Source organism: Montipora capricornis, chromosome 14 (assembly GCF_036669925.1).
Source record: "Montipora capricornis isolate CH-2021 chromosome 14, ASM3666992v2, whole genome shotgun sequence".
NCBI classification, from domain to species: Eukaryota; Metazoa; Cnidaria; class Anthozoa; order Scleractinia; family Acroporidae; genus Montipora; species Montipora capricornis.
The window spans coordinates 9,057,526-9,077,525 of NC_090896.1; the positions used below are offsets into that span (position 1 = coordinate 9,057,526).

The 20,000-nt window shown below is 38.5% G+C and overlaps 1 protein-coding gene and 2 long non-coding RNA genes across 9 annotated transcripts in view; 2 read left to right on the plus strand and 1 right to left on the minus strand.

The window, feature by feature from the left end:
* LOC138032856 (uncharacterized) overlaps positions 1–5,326 on the plus strand; it is a 6,067-nt gene extending 741 nt beyond the window's left edge. Inside the window, exons 1-3 of the long non-coding RNA XR_011128498.1 lie at positions 1–341; positions 1,587–1,696; positions 2,161–5,326. The exon at positions 1–341 is cut by the window's left edge and continues 741 nt beyond it. This is a non-coding gene — a long non-coding RNA (uncharacterized lncRNA). The remainder of the gene's footprint in view (positions 342–1,586; positions 1,697–2,160) is intronic.
* The window catches only part of LOC138032847 (uncharacterized), a 61,702-nt gene extending 44,328 nt beyond the window's left edge, over positions 1–17,374 (plus strand). For all 7 annotated transcript variants that reach the window (XM_068880559.1, XM_068880558.1, XM_068880560.1 and 4 more), the window contains 3 exons: positions 7,384–7,503; positions 8,252–8,497; positions 16,539–17,374. In XM_068880559.1, coding sequence (XP_068736660.1) covers positions 7,384–7,503; positions 8,252–8,497; positions 16,539–16,879 — 707 coding nt within the window. In that variant the 3' untranslated portion in view covers positions 16,880–17,374. The remainder of the gene's footprint in view (positions 1–7,383; positions 7,504–8,251; positions 8,498–16,538) is intronic.
* On the minus strand, positions 7,466–18,798 carry LOC138032857 (uncharacterized). The gene is made up of 3 exons (XR_011128499.1): positions 18,508–18,798; positions 8,308–8,415; positions 7,466–7,600 (listed from the first exon to the last, which is right to left on the minus strand). It is a non-coding gene; the product is annotated as an uncharacterized lncRNA (long non-coding RNA).
* Between the last annotated feature and the right edge of the window lie 1,202 nt (positions 18,799–20,000).

Here is a 20,000-nt window from a genome sequence, read left to right on the forward strand (position 1 = left end):
GTCTAATATCGAATGCCCATATATAGTAGCGCGTCATTTGAAATCGTATCACACTTCTGCATTTTTCTGCAGTAGTAGTTTACATATTGAAGTTCGCCTGTTCAAGTGAGATTTACGCTATGGATGCGGTTCAAGAAAGGCAGCTAGTCTTCATGGAAAAGATGAACAGAAGATTGGATGCGATTCAAGAAGGGCAGAAGAAATTGGAAGAAGCAACTGCTACTCTTCGAAATGAAAATGAAACGTTGAGAACAGAGCTTGAACGGCAACAAACACAGAAGAGTAGACGTGGCCGGAAAAGCCGTGTACGGTCCACTGTAGAAGTCCCGAACGATTTAAGGGTAGGTATAACTTAACTTGACTCTTATAGAATACAATTAATTTGTTTGGGGCCGTAGCGTTTGCTTCAAAATTCGCTTGTTGATCGACCAGCTGAGGAATGTGCACACGTGTCTTCAAAGGAACCGCCATCGATGTGGACAATAGATATCGGGAAGCCTTTAGTCATTTTCTTTTGTAACTTAAGGTGTCTCTCACTCTTACACAGTGTTACTGAATTTATATGGATGTCTAAGACGTTTTGCGAAGAAATAAGTTGTATTCTGTGCTTCGTCATGTTTTTATGTCGCCATAGTTGAATACAAACATGGAGCAGTTGAGGGGCTGGGCACCAACAAGCTTGTAACTCGGCCACAGAACATTTGCTTATTTGTCACTACATTCTCTGTACTGAATTTGACATGCGCTGGGCAAATGTGTGGTGGGTGGAAGGGTATAGTTTCGCACACTTTACCTTTCATAATCAACTAGAAAATGATAAAAAGCTTACATTAACGCCACTAATTAAGTAATCACAAAGTCATGTTTCCATGGCAGTCCATGTGCTCAGAAGTAAATTTTTGGATGTGGAAGCTAAATATTTCAAATTTGTAGATAGCACTAGCTTAAAGGCCCACCTTCAACCGACAGGCATTGCGTGCTGCAGAACAATTTTCATATATGAAAATTCCACCCGAAGCTGAGATTCATCCAATTAAATCGCTACAATAAGCAATGCAAATTTCCATAACAAAAACAAACGGTCGAAAAGCCTGTCGGTTGAAGGTGGGCCTTTAAAAATGTAATGGTGTACTCAAACACTAGAGGAAAATAGTAAGCTCACACAACACAAACGTCAGTTACAGACAACAGACATGGACAACTGCAGCTTTTTTAGCCAATACGCTTGTCTGAAGCTCTGAATTTTATCAGAAATTGGCAGCCATTCAAGTTAATTAACACCTTGTTCAAACCATTTGAGGTCATTAATTTAACTGACATTGAAAATTTTCCATCTGGGCAGTTTGTGAAGTGGTTTGTCAGAATGGTAGTCACTATGCATGTTGAATTATCCCTCCCCATTGTCCACACCCCGCTACTGCATAGAGCTTGTGATCCAAGCCCCAAATTAAAAGGACCGTCCCCCCATCCCCATCCCAGTTCACTGGAAATTGGAGCTTATACTGCAAGTAAGCTTGTCATGTTATTGGAGAGGATATGTTGCAGTACTTAATATTTCTTTGCTTATTTTTCTAAAAATTCAACAGCACAGCACTATCGATATTTCAAAACTGTCAAAGAAAGGGATCATAAAGTCCAAAGTGGAACAAATGACAAACATAAGGAAATCTTCAGGAGATCAAGGCGTCTCTTAAGCGTAAGTTTCATTCAACAAGTTTATCTTCAATTTCAAGATATTACAGTGCAACACGCCTTACCGTGGCTACCCAACTAACTTTTTTTTACAAGTAAGCCAATCATTATACACAAATTTTATTAATAGTCACTCCTCGTTACAAAGTCCAACAGGCAAGTGACGCGACAACAAATTATTGAAAACAGGTCGCTTTGTATTTTATGGTTAGCTTGTAAAAAAAAAAACGTTTGTTGGGTGCTTGAGATATATAGAACTGCACTTACTGTATATTAATTTGATTGCAATTTTTTGCCCGGTTCCACTTTTTTATAATAATAATTGTTTTGATTTTTCCTTTTACTATATGTTTTCAGTTGTAAAGTCTTACTTAATTTTGCAGGATCTTGTTAATTTTTTAATTTAGACAAAAAGATATTGTAAGCACTTGTGAAAATGAAACAAATATTGTTTACTTTTATCATTAGAAATTGGAAAGGCGTCTGTCTGGCTTTGAAAAGTTGAAGGCAACAATGACACTACGAGACCAGAAGTCATGCGGCGACAGCCTCTATGTAGATTACATGAGCAGCGAGGATTCCGAGTATGAAGAAGTGGAGGACCCCATAACAGGGGATAGAAACCAGCATTTGGTTGGTTATGTAACAAAGAAGCTGCCTTGGCAGCGAACGGCCCTTACCAATTTGAAAGTAAGGTTAGATAGGGCCCACAGGGAGAACTTAAACAGACATGCCAAACAGTTGCTCAAGCCAAGAAGAGTTGGAGGAGAGTCAGACAGGCCTGTGCCTTCTGGCCCATCTTGGGCTGTTAGACAACCACTGAGTGAGTTCTGTATGAAGACAGAGGATGATGGGGCACACACAGTGATGGGAATTTTGAAATAATAAATCATTGATAATAATGCAAGGTTAAGAAAGTTTCTTTATGATTTTTCAACAACTCCCAGCAAAGAAACCTCAAGTTTCAAGCCCCACATGCATGATCTACACGACTTGTCTATATCAAAGTTTCTAAAAAATATTGTTTCTGCTAAAAAACTAAGCAAGGAAGTTTTTGAATGTTTGCAATCATTCTTTTTTTTCTGGTCAAAAATTGCTTGTGTACATACTGTAAGTGTTTTGGGAATGCTGAATATGTCTGAAATTAAGGATGGTGCCTACTAATATAGTAGTATTTTTGCATATACCTTATGACTATGCAAGGGAAACAGATCTTAGTATGGGCCACTGGAGTCCAGAAAGAAAATTGGAGGCAGTGGGGCATTTTGTGGAGATAATGAAGCAACAATTATTTTTAAAAGCAGTAAAATACTAGGCAATGTATGGTATTAAATTTAAACTACTTTATTATCTCAGAAAAATGCAGGGTTCCCCCAATTTTCTTGTTGGATACCAAGAGCACTTGCTAAGTTTGCTTTCTCTGCATAGTTTTAAACTGGCAAAAATATCCCTGTTTTAGTAGGCATCACCCATAGGAAACCTGAAAATCTCAACATGCCTAGCAACTAAAATTGGCACCATCTTTAACTGTTAAATTTCATTATCAGACTGTGTGATCCCTTGAAACTCCTTTGAGCTGTCTTTTGTCTTCACTCTCCACCTCTCTCTATATATATATATATTTATATTTATAGTTATAATTTTTTTTTTACTAAGATAATTTTAAAAGAAATGTGGTTATATCTACCAATACAGTATATTATTATTCAGACGGTGACACATGGAGGGATATTCAGAAAAGAAATCAGTTTCCCAACAGGAAATCAAATCATGACCTTTCCATTAGTCCAGAACTGCACCTGACCCTGAATTTGGGTACATTTGTAAAAGACAGACCTTTTTGTTTGGTACATATGACCTCAAGTTTGACAGAATGTTTGTGTTTTAGTAAGAATCAAGGTTAGGGGACACCTTGTGATATCTATCATTAGTTCATGCATCTCATTAGTGTGTATTTCTGAACATAGCATGTGTTGCTCCAATACTCTAATACTTACCTACAAGAGACCAGTGGGAGCCCGGTAATTAAACTAGGTTCATATGATTAAGATCATGCCCATTAGGATTCAAATAGGGCGAATCAGTATGTAGGATATTTACATTAACTTGGTTCTTATGCACGAGTCTCCTGCAGCTCAGTGGTAGATCATCTAAACCTTTTGGGAGAACTCAGATTTCCTTTTTCTGAGCATGTCTGTGTCAACTCTGACTGAAAAAAATGCATTCTATAATATGCTATTTATTAATAGTGACATGGGGAGTTAGCTTTTAGGGACCTCTGGTTTTAGTAATGCCTGTTTACTACAACAAGTCATCTCAATGAATACCAGTATCTTCAAATGTTAGTCAACTTATTGTGACTATGTTTTAGTACTCACCACCATTGACCTCTTTTAAGCAAATAGTTGTTAAGGATGGTGCCTCCTAATACCAAATTTTTTTGCCCAGTTTATGACTTTGCAGAAAGAGCAGATCTTAGCAATTAAAAACCCCCCAGTTTTCTGTATGGATACCAAGAGCACTTTCTAAGTTCTGATTTCTCTGCATAGTTGTAAACCGCACAAACCCGAGTATCTCAACAATACGCTGACTGTATGCATAGTAACAAGAGTAAGCACCTTACTTAAATATTTATAGATTATCAAGATTGATAAGCTTCATAGTGGCAGAATCAAATCTGTGTACATAACCATTTCCAAAATATTGAAAGCCAAAATCCGGGAGACTCACGATACAGTGTCCTGTATCTTTCAGACTGATAGTCTTTATTTTTACAGGGTATAATAGTGTATGTTAAGACATGAATTGTAAATGTCACTGTTCTTTAGCCTTCAGGGTTTTTTATTTTAGTAGTTGATTAGGAGGGATCAAACTTAAGTTAGCAGGGACCACCTGATAGACATGATTTTGCTCTCACCCTTTTGTATACAGTGTAAAATATGAAGGATGGAGCATAAACTAGGCAAGTAATGGTCCGTGTGTCTCTTCTCAAACGAAAACCCCAAATCTTGGAAAGCATTCGCCCTTGTCACACGGTGGCCATATTGTCCAGGGAGACTAAAAGAGCTTTGTTTTACCATGCCAAGCCCTGCAGTGGAAAAACAAAGCTTTTTTGGCCTCGGGGGACAATATGGCTGCCGTGTGACAAGGGCAAATTGACTAACAAGAGCAGGTTAATGATAACCTCGACAAATGTAGGATGAAATCACTGTACCAAAGTCCTGGAGACTCGAGATACAGTGTACTGTGTGTTTCAGACTGATACTTTTATTTTTACCTGTAGGGAACAATATTATTGTAGATTAATATATGAATTTTAAGGGTTTATGTTCTGAAGTGTTCAAATTAACCTTGGAAAACATTGAGTGACAGATTAATGAACAATAATTTTTATTAGGGATGGAAATTGTCGATGTGTACACAATTATGAGGAAATTTTTGTATTATGTAGGAAAACATAAGGAACGTTAGTTATTGTTAAGAATGATGTATTATTCAAGAAAGTTATTGTTATTTATATAACTGTATCAATTGATACTCTTTTTGAAGGAATTGACCATTTTGAACTTATACATATTAAGCAGAAGAATGTCGACAATATTGAGATTAAAAATGTTGCAATTGTGGTTGAGAACTGTTATTCGTTTTTACATTACAAGTAAAATAGTACTCGTGTAGAGTACATAAGCATTTGTTTCAGACATGGTTGATGTCTGTTAAACTTATGCTTCAGGTACATTTGATTTGAATTGAAGGAAATTCAAACATTTGTTCCGGAGGCATTCAGTGCGAATTAAACAGGTTTACAATTTTTGCAAAGGAGTTTAAACAAAAATTAAACATCTTTCAGGTGCGTTTATTACAGATTAAACAAAACTTAAACGCTACTTTCAGACACTTAATGCAGATTAAAGGGAACTTAAACACTTGTTTTGAACACGTTTGGTGCGAATTAAACGGATTTTATACATTTGTTTAAGAAAAGTTCAGGCAAGATTAAACCAAACCTAAACGTTCCTTTCAGATGCGTTTAGTGTAGATTGAACAAAACTTAAATGCCAGTTTAAGATACTTTTAATGCAGATTAAAGTAGAATTAAACATTTGTTTTGAACATGTTTAAGATGAATTAAATGGAAATTAAACATTCCTTTCAGCTACGTTTAAGCCCAACTAAACTGACATTAAATTTGAACCTTAAGTAAGTAAAAGACGAATTTAAGCTTTTATTAAACTTAACTTTAAGTAACTTAAACGTTAACTTAAATTAATTAAACCAAAGTTTAAAACATGTTTAATCCAAGATTAAGACTACTTAAATGAGCTTTTTCGCCCAGTGTATGGCTCATGAAGATATATCCACAATTGAATGTTCCTTAAATAGTGATTTAGCTGCAGTACATGATTGGCTTCAGACTAACAAATTAAGTTGCAATACCTCCAAAACTAGTTATATGACTATTGGTTCTCGGCAAAATTTGACAAAAGCTAAATTCATGAATTTAAAGATGGATGATTGGCCAATTGAACATAAGCCTTGTACTAAGTTATTGGGAGTTCATATTGATGAAATGCTAACATGGGATGATCAGATCAAACATATTTCATCTAAAGTCTCCAATGGCTTGCGAATGTTGTCTTTAGCTAGAAAATTAACTGACAATCAAGAGACTCTTAAGACAATTTACTATTCACTTGTACAACCTTATTTTGATTATTGTGATGTTGTATGGAGTGACTGACACGTGCTGACAAATTACAAAAGTTACAAAATAGAGCAGCACGGATTATTACTAGGGCTGATTACTCTATTCGATCATCAGCAGTGCTAAATTCTCTAGAGTGGTCTAACTTAGAAGAAAGAGAGAAAAGGCACTTGTTAATTACGATGTTTAAAGTATTCAATAACAATTGTCCAACGTATCTCCAGGAGTATTTTCATAGAACCTCAGAAGTTCACAATTATAATTTGAGGGGTTCGAACTATGACTTCCAATTACCGCTCCCTAAAACGAATTTTCTAAAACGTTCCTTCTCTTATCGAGGTGCAAATGCTTGGAACCAACTGTCAAATCAAATACGTGAGATAAGGGATTTCGCAAGCTTTAAACGCGCGATATCATACGACACATTTTACCTCGCTAGTGCACATTTTTACATGGCTTGTTCGTATTATTATATAGTAAATTATGCTTGTTACTAACTATTACTGTTGTTTAATTTCTTTGACATTAAATGATATTTAGCGCTAAGTTATTCCTAGTTCATTAGTCGTTTTAACATTTATATCTTGAAATTCTTGTAATTTTTTTAGCATTTATACTTTGTAATTCTTAAACGGCATGTCTGATTGATTGATTGATTGATTGATTGATTGAACAACGATTATTTAAGGAGGGGAGGGGATTTGAGAAAGTTTGACGTCTTCTGTGATCTATTACTGAACAGACCCACGGCAACATGGAATCTATTTGTTTTATATAATAAAGAATTAAACTTTATTCGCATAAAAGCTGATGGTGACGTCAATCGTATGTCTGTCCTCTAATAGATCATAGGCAAGAACCAATCAAAATCCGTGAATAACTTGGGTTATTATAAAATTCGTTGTCGGCGCTATGTTGTTTTGTTTGGAATAAAACTTTAAAAGTGCAATCAGAGAGTTCCATTCGTTGTGTTCATTTTTTTCCAGACATTGACGAATGTTCATCTGAAAACGAGTGCAACGTGAATGCAACCTGTACGAATACCAGGGGATCTTACATTTGCACTTGCAAAAAAGGATATGTAGGAGACGGAAGAAACTGCTCAGGTAAACTCCAGTCTAATAAAGGTACTATCGCGACTGATGCTGACAGTTTTATTTTGCACGCCTTGCGTGCCCATTAGTCACTTGATGTTTTGGGGAACTAATAAAAAAAGAGAAGTCAAAGCGGTTATATTGGTAGAGAAGAACGCAAGGGTAAATTCGAGGTTAACGAAGTTCTGTCCATCAGGCCCCAGTTGTTCAAACGACGGATAGCGCTATCCACCGGATAAATCACTAGCAAAACACTAGCAAAACCGATTGAGTTATCCAGTGGATAGTGATAATGGGTTATTCGGCGGATAGCACTATCCATCGTTTGAACAACTGGGGCCAGGAAATCAAGTCCATTTCTTAACAGGGATGGGGGCTACCTTCTGATTACGGCTCACGAAAATGGTCACGTGTTTTAAGATCACGTGACTGATAGTTAAATCCAAAACTCCAGTGACGAAGAGTTAAACAGTGTTATTTGCCTTTTTAAAAACCTCTGTTTTTGCTTTTTTGCACAAAGGCCCCGTCCACAGGCTGAATTATAACCTTCTGCCACCATCGTTAGTGTTTCGCGTTTATGTCTTTTCTTTCTCCTCCTTGCGCAATGCGGACGAAGTATCGAGAGACGGAAACCTTCACAAGCTCTCCTAAACGGGCGGGTGACATTCTTCTTCCCAATATGGTATCCATTGGAATTGATCCGCTGTACCACGGATCTTGGGGGTTGTGATCTAAATGGAATGGTTTGTTTATTCAACAGACTACATTGCAAAGGGCTTAGGAAAGTCTGTCATTATTGGAAGCAATGCAACGTACCTGGTCCAACTGAGCGAATGGCTGAAGCCAGTATCACAAAGCAATAGTTCCTGGAAACTCTGCTGGCGTGCTTCAAGGGACGGCTGGGCTTCTTCGACCTTTCACTCTCTGTGTGATGGAAAAGGGCCAACTGTTACCATAATCAAGGTGAACCAGTATATATTTGGGGGCTATGTCAGCATATCATGGGGTGAGTAACTCAAAATACTTTGAAAATCATTCGCAATTCTTAAACGGAACATCCACTCCCACCGAAAAACACCAAATAATGTTCGGAATCAATTTTTTTCTCCAAAAAAAATTTTAACAGAAAAAGGTAAATTTTAGAATCGGTTTTTGTCACTTTAAATATCACAGGTGCCGCCATCTTGAATATATTTGTGACGTGTTATGGTTGCATTAAAGGCAGAGTTTCACGTCTCTGCGCATGGGCAAACTGTCACGTCAGCCCAATTAATTCCATTGTTATTGAAACAGACGAAAGCACTGATGAAGGAAAAGGAAACAATACCATATAAGTGTAACTACTGGGGACAGTTATTCTTAGAATCATTTTCATAGAGTCATGTCGTAGAGTTCGAGTTAAGTTTCGAAAATCCTAAATTTAAGATTTTAGAAACCAACATTCATCAAGGGCTAACCTTGGGTCTAAAAACGTTTGTTTAGGCCTAATTAGGCCTAAGGTTAGCTTTTATGCATGCTTAATCACACTCTGTTTATACACTAGCAAACAAGCTTGTGTCAGGAAGGCTCCTGCTTGTATTAAAGTGGCAACAAGAAAAACATGGAATTTAAAAAGTGGAGAGGCAACGACACAAGAAATTTTCTTACATTAAGTAAATTAAGAAACTGATGAGGCCATTTCAGTCTTTGGTTTTTTAAATGTTAGTTTTAGCCAATGCAATGAAGAAAATTCTAGTCTCACGAAGGCTACAGACAACAGACAATTTCCTATTACAGGTTACGACAGATCTTCGCGGGTGTCCTTCGCCAAATTTTTTTTTAACGCACTTTGTTAGGTGCAACAGCCATAAACTATACATGCATTGAAAGCTAATAAAATGTACTTTCCGGGGAATATATTTTCTTTTTCACTTTATCCAATCGAAAGAAGAGCGAGGCCCAAGAACCTTGAGTGACCGATGTCCCTCTGATCGAATTTATAGGGTATCAGTAGACTTGCCACAAGTCGACGTCACGATAATCCCAGGAGAAAATGTTTTAGCGAGCGAATCGTGATTTTTTGTACGCGAAGTAAATGAGCGAGCGACAAAGTCGCGAGAGGTCGACTTGTCTCGCTTGCAAGGTTTTCATTTGCGTCTCGCGCCAAAAAGGGGATGACGTCATTCGCAAGTCCTGCACTTGATGGCGCAATCCGACGAAAACAGTCGAACATGTTTGTTTCTACGAAATCGAAAGAGGAAATTTGCTGACTTTGTGCTAAAGGTATCAGAAACAAAGATGAAATAAAACAAAAGCTTATTTTCAATCTCGAGTCGCCGCTTAGAAAGAAGATCTCCAGTGGTATTTTTTGGACCAACACTTGTGCCGTGATTTGTGCTGATAGAAACGAAACACTAATTCGAAAGATTAGCAAGTAAGGGAAAGTTTCGAATCATCAAGAAAGTCAATTGATTTCACTCATGAAAGATCAGGTAGGCTTCAGGTGTAGGAGACGTACTAGACCGGGATAGGGAGCTTACGAAACGACGACGCCGACGGCAACGACGACGCTACAAAACAATAGGTTTGCTGAGCAAAAACAATGGGTCTGCACGTGCGTTTTACATTTTGGTACATTTCTTTGCCGTCATCTCCTAAATGACAACGTGAAATGACCAAATTCAATGTTCTGTGGAGGACGTTAGCACATAACGATTAATTTTCAGTTCTCTCTCTACGCTTCCAACACATTCATATCAGTTTAATTGCTCGACAGTTACTACACATTTTTAACGCGAAACGACATGAACTAGTTTTGTAGTGATATGAATAGCGCGAACTCGTATTCTTAAATGAAGTCCTCGTAGCCGTCGTCGTCTTCGTTTCGTAAGCTCCCTATTAAAAGATACATCTTTGTGAAACTTTTGCTGACCATTTAGCGATGCAATGACTCTCGTTGATGAATACACGTGCATTTTTAATTTTTTTGTTCCATTCGACGAAAAATGTGTCGATAGTCGTTGAGAATCGCCTCGGGACTTCCAAACACCAGTTTATACTTAAGATTTCAAATGTGTTGTCTCCTACATATGACGCTCTAATGCCACGACAATTGCGGCTGGAGACCAAATCTTTCGTGATTCAAATCAGTGGAACAATTACCAATACGACCAAAAAAGCGAACAAATACGTACGGGACTAGTTTAAAGGTCAGACTTTTCCCAGCTCTGGTTGGAGCAGACACAAACAGATATATGCAAGACAGATATTCTTGAATTATTTTCCTCTGATAGTCTGGAAGTCACGCTTCACTGCGTGTGGCAGACTTTGATTGACAACTCTATCCCCTGGGGTCCACGAGACTACTCTGATTGGCCTAGCTCAGCGACCCGTTTTTGGGTCGCTAAAATTGGCGCCAATCAAGTACGAAAAGTCCTTCGTTCCGCGCGTATCTAGACGAAGGACTTTTCAAAAGTCTAGGGTATCAGTTGTTGTATGGGATAATTCAGATCAGATTTGACAGGTAGTCATCAAATGACGTCATCAATCAGACAGACAAAAGAAGGGGGTGTGCATAAATAAGGGGTAAGTTGAAACACGTAACCCTAAGAAGTACGTGAAAACAACAACAATGGGGCAAGTTTGAACACAACCCTAGATGCATAAATTACAAAACAATGGAGAAGTTTGCGCGTAACCCAAAAAGGTAGTTTCGTAACGAGCGCGCGCGTGTGTAACGACTGTGTGTGCATATCGTTTCACACCAGATGACCTCACCAAAAACCAATCAGAAACACACTAAATGACCTCATTGAAAACCAATGAAAACACTGCAAAATGAAAGTTTTAGCGGACAAACGTTCGGACTATTTCAAACCAAATGAGCGCGGTCTTTTTTGCAGTGATTAAAGCAGGTCACGCTTCAACTGTAATAGTAGCGCTATTGTTTTCCATCCAAAGCGATAAATCCTTTCTCGACACAAGTTTACGATTTTATTTGCATAACATTCGATTTGTTTATCGATCGGCATAGCATACGCTAACAAACTTTTATTAGAAAAGACTTGAAAAAAAGGAAGCACAATGGTTCTAAAATTTCGAATCAATGCGGACCATTCGTTTGCAAACGAGAAGGAAGTATTTTGAATGTAGTTCAAGATTTACTTTACCCTGGGAGCAGAGCCTCCTTTTGTCTTTTTCTTTACTGAGGAGTAGAAAAGGAGGCTCTGCCCGAATCGCGTTAACTCTTTAACTCTCTCGTCAAACCGGTTTTTCCAGTGCGAGCGTCCGTTTAGTGACAAAACCGATGGTTATAATTGAGCCCGCTGTCATAAAAAAACCAAGATGGCCGCGAGATCAGGCATATTAGGCTTGGGTGCGAGACTGTATCCTGGCAACATGCAGTGCATATTCAATAAAGATCTTACTCGATTCATGCAGAGCCTTTCTCGAGAAAGCCAAAATCGAGCAAGCAAAAGAAAGGCTCTGCTAGGGTGGATTTTCTTAAGTTGGATTTTGAGAATCGCTTGAGACCGTTGCAGTGTCAAACGGGAATATTTACTTGGTTTCAAAATGGGTTCACAACATTGTGGTGCAGTGCGCAAACAACATACATTCAAACGCTTTATTAAAGGCCGGTACACACGAGGGAGCTTGCTCCTGAAACACGCTCCCGAAACGCGCTCCCGGGTAAGTACCCCAACCAGTACACACGAAGGACACGACGAGGGAGCTGAATGATGAAACAACTCGATTGGGGCACGGGAACTGTTGTGGATGAAAAAAATAAGCCAATTTGATTGGCCAAATGGAAACATGTCATGTCACGGCAAGCAAATGGGCCATTTCCGAGTTATTGTTTGTCTCAGTTTCGAATTGAGTCTTGGTGCTCAACTATTGTAAGGCAAATGAGTTTGATTTCCACAAGAATACGCAACTCATTCCATTTGAATGGTTGTACACCAGGACTCGCTTTGACACTTAGGCATGCAGCTACTCGGAAATGGGCTATTTCAGTACACACGAGGGAGCTTGCTCCTGAAACAGACTCGTGCAACAGATTTGCCCCTGGAGCTTGCTCCCTCATATCAAACCAGTTTCATATGAGGGAGCAAAACTTGGGAGCAAAAGTTTTGTTGCACATCACATTTTTTCGCTAGAAATCGTTGGTGCAGACGAAGGAGCTTTGCTCCGGGAGCGTGTTGCAGGAGCGTGCTGCGGGAGCAAGCTCCCTCGTGTGTAACGACCTTAAAAGAAAAAAGACACTTTAATTACAAGTTGATATAAACGTTTGTTCTTCGATCATCGTAGCTTGCGAACGCAGACGTACTTCCGGCGGTCGCTTCTGTCCATCTGTGTTCGCAGGATGCGATCATCGAAGCTTAATTTGAAATGCATTACTTGACAATGTTTATCATAAGTTGATAGTTTAGCAAAGTACCCCTGCTTCGAAGCGAAAGGCAGCAGATTACAATTTGTTATATTTGCGAGAAATAGTTATCTTAAAAAAACAAACGCCTCATCGTAACCTTAATCCAAAAAAGTTGTTTTCAAACGATCTATGTAAAAAGCTTTCTCGAACATTGGCCTCTCGATCAAGGAAAAGAGTTATAAAAGAGTAAACGGTGTCATTGTGAACAAGATTAATCCTGCGGCTGGCGTGGAAAATGCATATCGTTCCTCCAGCGCCGAGGCGAAGCGAGTCGCTTACTTTTACAATATTTTCCAGCTTGGATGTTTTGACTTTGTAAACAGTCCCTAAGTACAGTTCGAGTGGGATTGGTTAGTTTCTTTTTCTCCGAGTAAATCTATGCAGGACCCTGTATGTTGGGGACCTATTCATATTTGCTCGGAGTTATGTTCGGAGATACTCGGAGCTGTTCGGAGCTCCGCACCGGCTGGGGGAAGGAAGGGCGGAAAAGCAAGAAAAGGGGCGTGAAAAATTGAAGTGTTTTGAGCTTTTTTAAACTTTATTTATTACTGGGTTGCCAGTATGGCAATCCCAGTCGGAAAGTGGGTGGGATTTGTTTGTTTTTTGTTTTTTTTTTCCGTGTCGGTAAAAGTCTTGCCTGTCACTCCCCTGGTAAGTGGTGTCTTTGTGCATAGAGCCTTCTGCGCGTATTTTCTTAGGATCGAGAGGGTAGTGGAAATGCGTAGATTTCTCTGGTGGACACAGGAGAATCATTAACTTAGCCTGCAATGGCGTCAAAAGTCGTGTAACGTGAATGGCGTTTTAGTGGATCCTTAAACAAAATATACCCTTATGGAGCTCAATAATGGTAAGTCAGTTGGATAAACTAGGCAGGCGGTGAAAAACCTGGAATCTCAAAAGCGACGAGTAATGGACTTCGACAACAATCTATCGCCCGTCGAGCCGAAATCAAAGTGAGCTGTATTTCTAAAATAATATTTTACCAAGTGTGCTGTTATGTAGAACACTGAAACCAATTGGAAACCTCTCTGGTAACTTATGGGTTCAACAAAGACAGAGAACGAATCGAACACCTTAAGTGGTCTGTGATCAACTCTGCACAGTCTTCAGATAAAAAAAATAATTGGAAATGTGACAGCCAAGAATTATTTGAAAGAAAGCTTGTCGTCTATTTTGCGCTTCATTATTCAAGGAAAAGGTTCTTCATGGAAACGGTTTGATCCTGAAATTTTAGTTTGTTGTAATATTGTGCATATTTGACACGACTGAGTTTTTTCTCTTCACGCACGTAATCAAATAGGAAGTGGTTTTTGCCTCTAATAGCAAATATGTTGTTTGTTTCAAAAAAATGTTCGCTGGAAAAGGTGGCCTTTATGAATTCATCATGTTTTATAATATGCGAGCTTAACTGGATAGTTTTTATGGCAATAGTAAAGCATTTTCGCGTCAAAATGAGGTTAGTGTCTTTCTGATGTGCTAACTTAATTAAATATAAATATACATTCTGACTCGCGAGTTTGTTATTTTCGTTAACCAGCAATGGCGTCGAAAGTCATTGCAACGCGAACGGCGTTTTAGTGCATCTTATGTTGTTTGTTTCAATTAAATGTTTCGCTGGAAAAGAATTCTGTGATATTTTCTGCCTTTGTGAATTATAATATCATGTTGTGTATTGAATTTTCGAGCTTAAGGTTGAAATGTGATACGGGAGGATATTTTTAGTATTGCCTTGTAAGCAGGGAAGGTTCACGAAAGTAAACAGGTCTGTTGGAAGCGTGTTTGAGTTTCAACAAAATGAGCCCCAAAATCAGCAAAAAATTGTGACGCCGATGAATAATAAAGTAGCTGCTATTTCCAAAATGATGTAATTACCTGGTGATAAATAACCTCGTCTTGGAGAGTAAAATTTTCTTCAAGAGATGGGCGATTGTGATCTTTGTTTTGAATTCGCTCATTTATTGTCAAACTTTATAACACTTGACAGAAAAAGAAACTTACGAAAACCTGGTATCTTGCCATCATTTGACACAGATGCTTCACCGTTTGGCGAGTAAACATGCCGCGGTAACTTAATCACTGCGCCCGCTGAATTCCGGCCATGTCACTTTCGATTTTGTGATTTATTTGTGCAGCCAAAAGTACAATAACAAAATTGAACGTAGCAAAAATCTCCCACAATGTTTGCCGCTGATCGTAACTTTTTATATTCTATATTCACGGTTCAAAATTAATGTTGTTTTCATGTCGTAAATATGTTATTCTCGAGCGACCGTCCTGAAAACTTCCTTCTGCTCTTTCTAAAAACTGTGTATCAATATTTATTTACATTTGCATCAATATTTGTTTTTGCATAAAGCAAGCTAACAAAATCTGTACCTTGCTGAGTTCGCATTTGTTAGCGTTAATAGTATTTTCGGTCCAATGCTCTGTGTTACGAAGGGGTATATGTTTTGGGTCACCCATCCAGATACTAACCCCGCCGGACAGCCTTTAACTTTAGTAAACTTTGGTATTACAAAGCTGTCAGATGCTCAGAAGGCAAGCTTAAACTTGTGGTGAAAAGAAGTTGTGACGGAGCTTGAAAATTATCAGAAGCCAATGTTTCTCACTTCGCAAAGGGCCTCTGCTGGTATGACTTCTGGGTGACCCTTCAATGGTCTTAATGACCCCCCCGACTTGAAAAAAAATTGTCTGGAACGGTGCACGTACCACAGGCAACCCAATGTACCCTCACGGAGGGTCTAGTTTACAACAATAGTGCAACTGTTCAAGATGCCTGCTGCCAAGAGGTTTTTCTCCGGGTAATCCAGATTTCATCTCTGCTAAAAACCAACGTATGATTTGATATGAGTTGATTTCATTTCACTTCATTTCTGTACAGTGTCCCCAGTTCGAGCCCAAAATACTCTTAACACTAACATTTAAATAAAGTTTTTTTTTATTATTACTGTATTATTATTATTATTATTATTATTATTATTATTATCATCATCATCATCATCATCATCATTATCATTATTATTATTAAATTGACCGGCAGATTTTAATGCAATCCTGATGAAAGGAGACTTTTCCCTTTGCCTATTCGTCACGGTGGTCTAAATATCATTACCCTAGTAACCAGTGCAAGTGGAGAATATCATGCCTAACAAAAGATCAGTGAACCACTCAAAGATATGACTGTTCAGCAAAGCGAATCATTTAGTAAACCACAACCACAATCAATCAAGACACACTTGCGTCGGCAAAAGCAACAGGAAACGGAAAGTGCGGTTCAAGAAATTAGATCTATTTCCACCAAAGCAAAGAATGATGGATCTACTTGGCGAGAAAGGTTCATTTCTCTATTTATTAATTGATTTTGAATAAAGTTTATTACCATTATCATTATTATTATTATTATTATTATTATTATTATTATTATTATTATTATTATACTTTTACTTTTTATCCTAGGGAGTGGAAGTGGAGATTCTCTTTAAATTTAGGCCCAGTTCACGTTGCTGTTTACGAAAGACTCGTGTACGGCGTGCCAAGCCTTTGCTTGGAACCCATTCCCTTATTTTATTTATTTATTTGTTTCTTTATTGATTGTTTGATTGGTTGATTGATTGATTGAATCCTTTCTTTCATTAAGGTTCTCAGGGTTGTTCTTATCGTTACGATGCTACTGCCTTTTTGTTCTCCTTGCGCAACAAGCCAGGATGGGCGCCGACAAAGCTGCCACAAACGGGTCTATTTAGTCACTATAGAGTCCATTCCATTTACGACTGCAATACGCATGGTCCTACGTTTGGAGGACACGATATTTACATTTCAAACCTTGCGTCATCTGGTACGTCTTCGAATTCAAACCTTGGTTACACTTACAGTCCACCAGCAGGCCATGCTTACGACAACACTTTCTTGCAGACGTTCCTTGCAGGCACTCACAATTTCCGCCCAACCGAAGTGGAAGTTTTCTATCTCACTTCGTAGAAACGTTCGAGAACTTTAAAATTTGCAACACTATTCAAAACTAAGTTCCTACTAATGAAGAATTAGCGATATGTGAGATGCAAATAAGTTAACAGACGCAATCAGCTCTTTAGACGATAGGTAAACGTAAAGGTATGTACGTTATTTAACGTCGGGAAGTTCCTTTACTCTCTAGAGAGTATTCTCCCAGGAAGCCGACGGTGCGCTCATTTTACCCCCTTCTTTCCATCAGTGCTCCGTTTTAAGGGTATTTAAAGCTACTTAGGCTACGCTGAAAGGAAAGAAGTCGAAACAAGGATGTGAGATCCGGGAATAGAACTCGGGACCTTATGCACCAAGGCCGCGCACTAACCGACTGTGCCACCCTTGCTTGCACCCTTGCTCTACGATGTTAGAACTGATATCGAAAAAATTAGTGTCAAACACCAATTATTGCTGAAAATGATTTGGTCATTTATGTGACGAAACGAGTTACCACGGTAATAGGAAAGCCTTGCAAATACACCCTATATTTTAGCTTTAGTTGCTTATACCTGAAAAACGAACTCCGTGACCCCGATTTTTTATTGCACAAAAGTGATCAGCAGACCAAGGTAAAACTCTCTACAAAGTTTAAAAGAATTCTGTGGACTAGGGTTGTTAAGGTGGCTCTGAATCCGCTCCACAGAATTTTCTTAAAGTTTGCAGAAAGTTTCATTCTGGCATGTCGATTACATTTCAGAAATAAAAAATGGGGGTCACCAAGTTCGTTTTTGAGATATGAGCAGCTAAGGCCAAAATATGGGGTGTTTTTGCAGGGCTTTCCTGTTGCCACGGTAACGTTTTACGTCACAAAAATGACCAAATCATTTTCAGCAATAATTGGTGTTTGACACGGTACCATAACATTGCTGTTAATTGATAAAATGTTGTAGTGTAAATCCTTCTATATGAGAACGTTTCTTTCAAGTGTGGAAACCGGTTTGAGCCACCTTAAAAACTTTCAAATCATTGTGTTCACTGATTTAAGATTGCAATGTAAAAAAGAAAACATTTATATAGAAGTTTGTTTGTATATCTTAAATAGATGGTAAGGTGGAAATAAGTCTTTCAGGTCAATTGAATCGAGCTAACTTTACTGAAATGGTGCGAGATCTATTCAATAACAAAAAAGGTGTGGATTTAATGGTATTCCATTCTCCCACGGTCAAAGAAATTTCCATTGAAAACTCAGATCGTAATCACAATCAAAATAAACCCCTGCGATTCCAGCATCATCTGCGTATTTCCAGAGAGAAGGCGACAGTCGTGCCTTTTTGTAAAAAGAAAACAAAGACATTTTCCCCGGCGATTATGCCTCCAGCTGCCGTAATAACGTCAAAGGCTCACTTGTATAAGAATGCAATGCGTGTGTACCCGGCTGAATTAATATGCACCACTTCAGACTTTCAACTCGCGTTTTCCATATATAATAAGCTGCATTCACACGCTGAGATTTTAGCTAGTGAGTCAATGACGTCACTTTTCCATGGATCCAACCATAGACAGCCCAAGCTCGCCATACGATTCATAGACTTTGGGTGGGAAAATTAACTTTGAGCTTATAAATAATAAAATAATCTGTAAATGTAGAAATAAACTTCACTTACCTGTACGTACAGTTGTCCTCGTCTTTTCTGTGCAATCGGAGCGCAAACTGTGTCTGTTTTAGACGGGTTGTGGCTTACGAATTTTTATGATGTCGTTAGTTGTCTTTACCCCTCATAAAGAGAAGAAAGGTTGGTGACTCGCGACGATCGCGTCCCAAAAAATTGCTCTCGCCTCAGAAAGCAACGGACTGAATCTCCATAAAAACACCACAGCCTTAAGGCCAGATAGATTTCCTATCACATCAACTCCACTCCGGGATCACATCACATCGAGTTCTAGGATCCTGGATAAGGTGGTGTTTACCACAAGTTGGATCATTCTGTAAAAGATACGCGTAAAGTTGGTTACGTACAAACAAGTGTCATTGACAACTTTCATTTGCTCATAGCTGGTCTTAACGTTACGTTATCGACGAAAACAAAAGATCTGTCATTAGCTCTTTTTGTTTGTCCACCAGCAATTGTACATTACATCATTGTTCTCTCTCTCTCTGTCTCTCTAGAGATTGACTGCAAGCCATCTATCCGCACATAGTTCACTTTCCGTGGGGAAAACATCAGTATAGAAACATTCTTTTCGCCGTTTAAATGTGGCAGCCACTGCAACGAAACAACTCCTTGTTTCGGCAGCCAAAAACACCTAGTTTGTACCTAAGGTATCTCCTTTATTTATTAGCTTTCCGTTTCCCATGTCATATCCCGAAAATTAAACCAAGAAGTACTTTTAAATAACTTCATATAGAGTGTTTCAGTTACGTGACGTCACGGCAGCCATGTTGGTGTCCCTAAACAAAGGAACGGCGGCCATGTTGGTGTCCCCAACTAATACTCCGGGAATTGAGCTACGATCAACTTACAATGAATGGGTAATTTGCAACCAATCTCTAGAGATACAGATAACAATGCTACGATGTACAATTGCTGGTGGACGAATAAAAGGAACCAATCTTTTGTTTTTGTGTACCAACATAGCGGTAATGACGTCACGTGAAAACGACCTTTAGCTGCATGGTATTAAAATTTGTTTTTAAGAGAAAAAACGTGGTAATATCTGAAAGTTGAAAGCCTACATCTTCGCACTTTGAAAGATACAGGAGGAATTTTGTAAGATAAACACTTGCGAAACGCACGTGGTGTGGGATACATCTTTTGCCGACCGTAAGCAAGAATGCTAGAATCACGTGGTGAGGATCATCCTCGTTTTAACCCTTTGACTCCCAGGAGTGATCAGCATGTAAATTCTTCTCACAATTTAAAACACTTTCCGTTAAACAAGTGTTGAGAATAAAGATTACTATCAGTTAAGGGATATTGTTTTGAATGATATAACACCAAATTCACATGACTAGCACATAAATGACTAGCAAATTAATAGGAGAATGAATGTTTAGATCATGGGGAAAACCTTTCCATTGAGCGATTTAATTCACCTCTGCAGAATGACCCAAACTGAGTGTCAATGGCGCTTACTTGCGCTCAGGGAAAAATTCTTC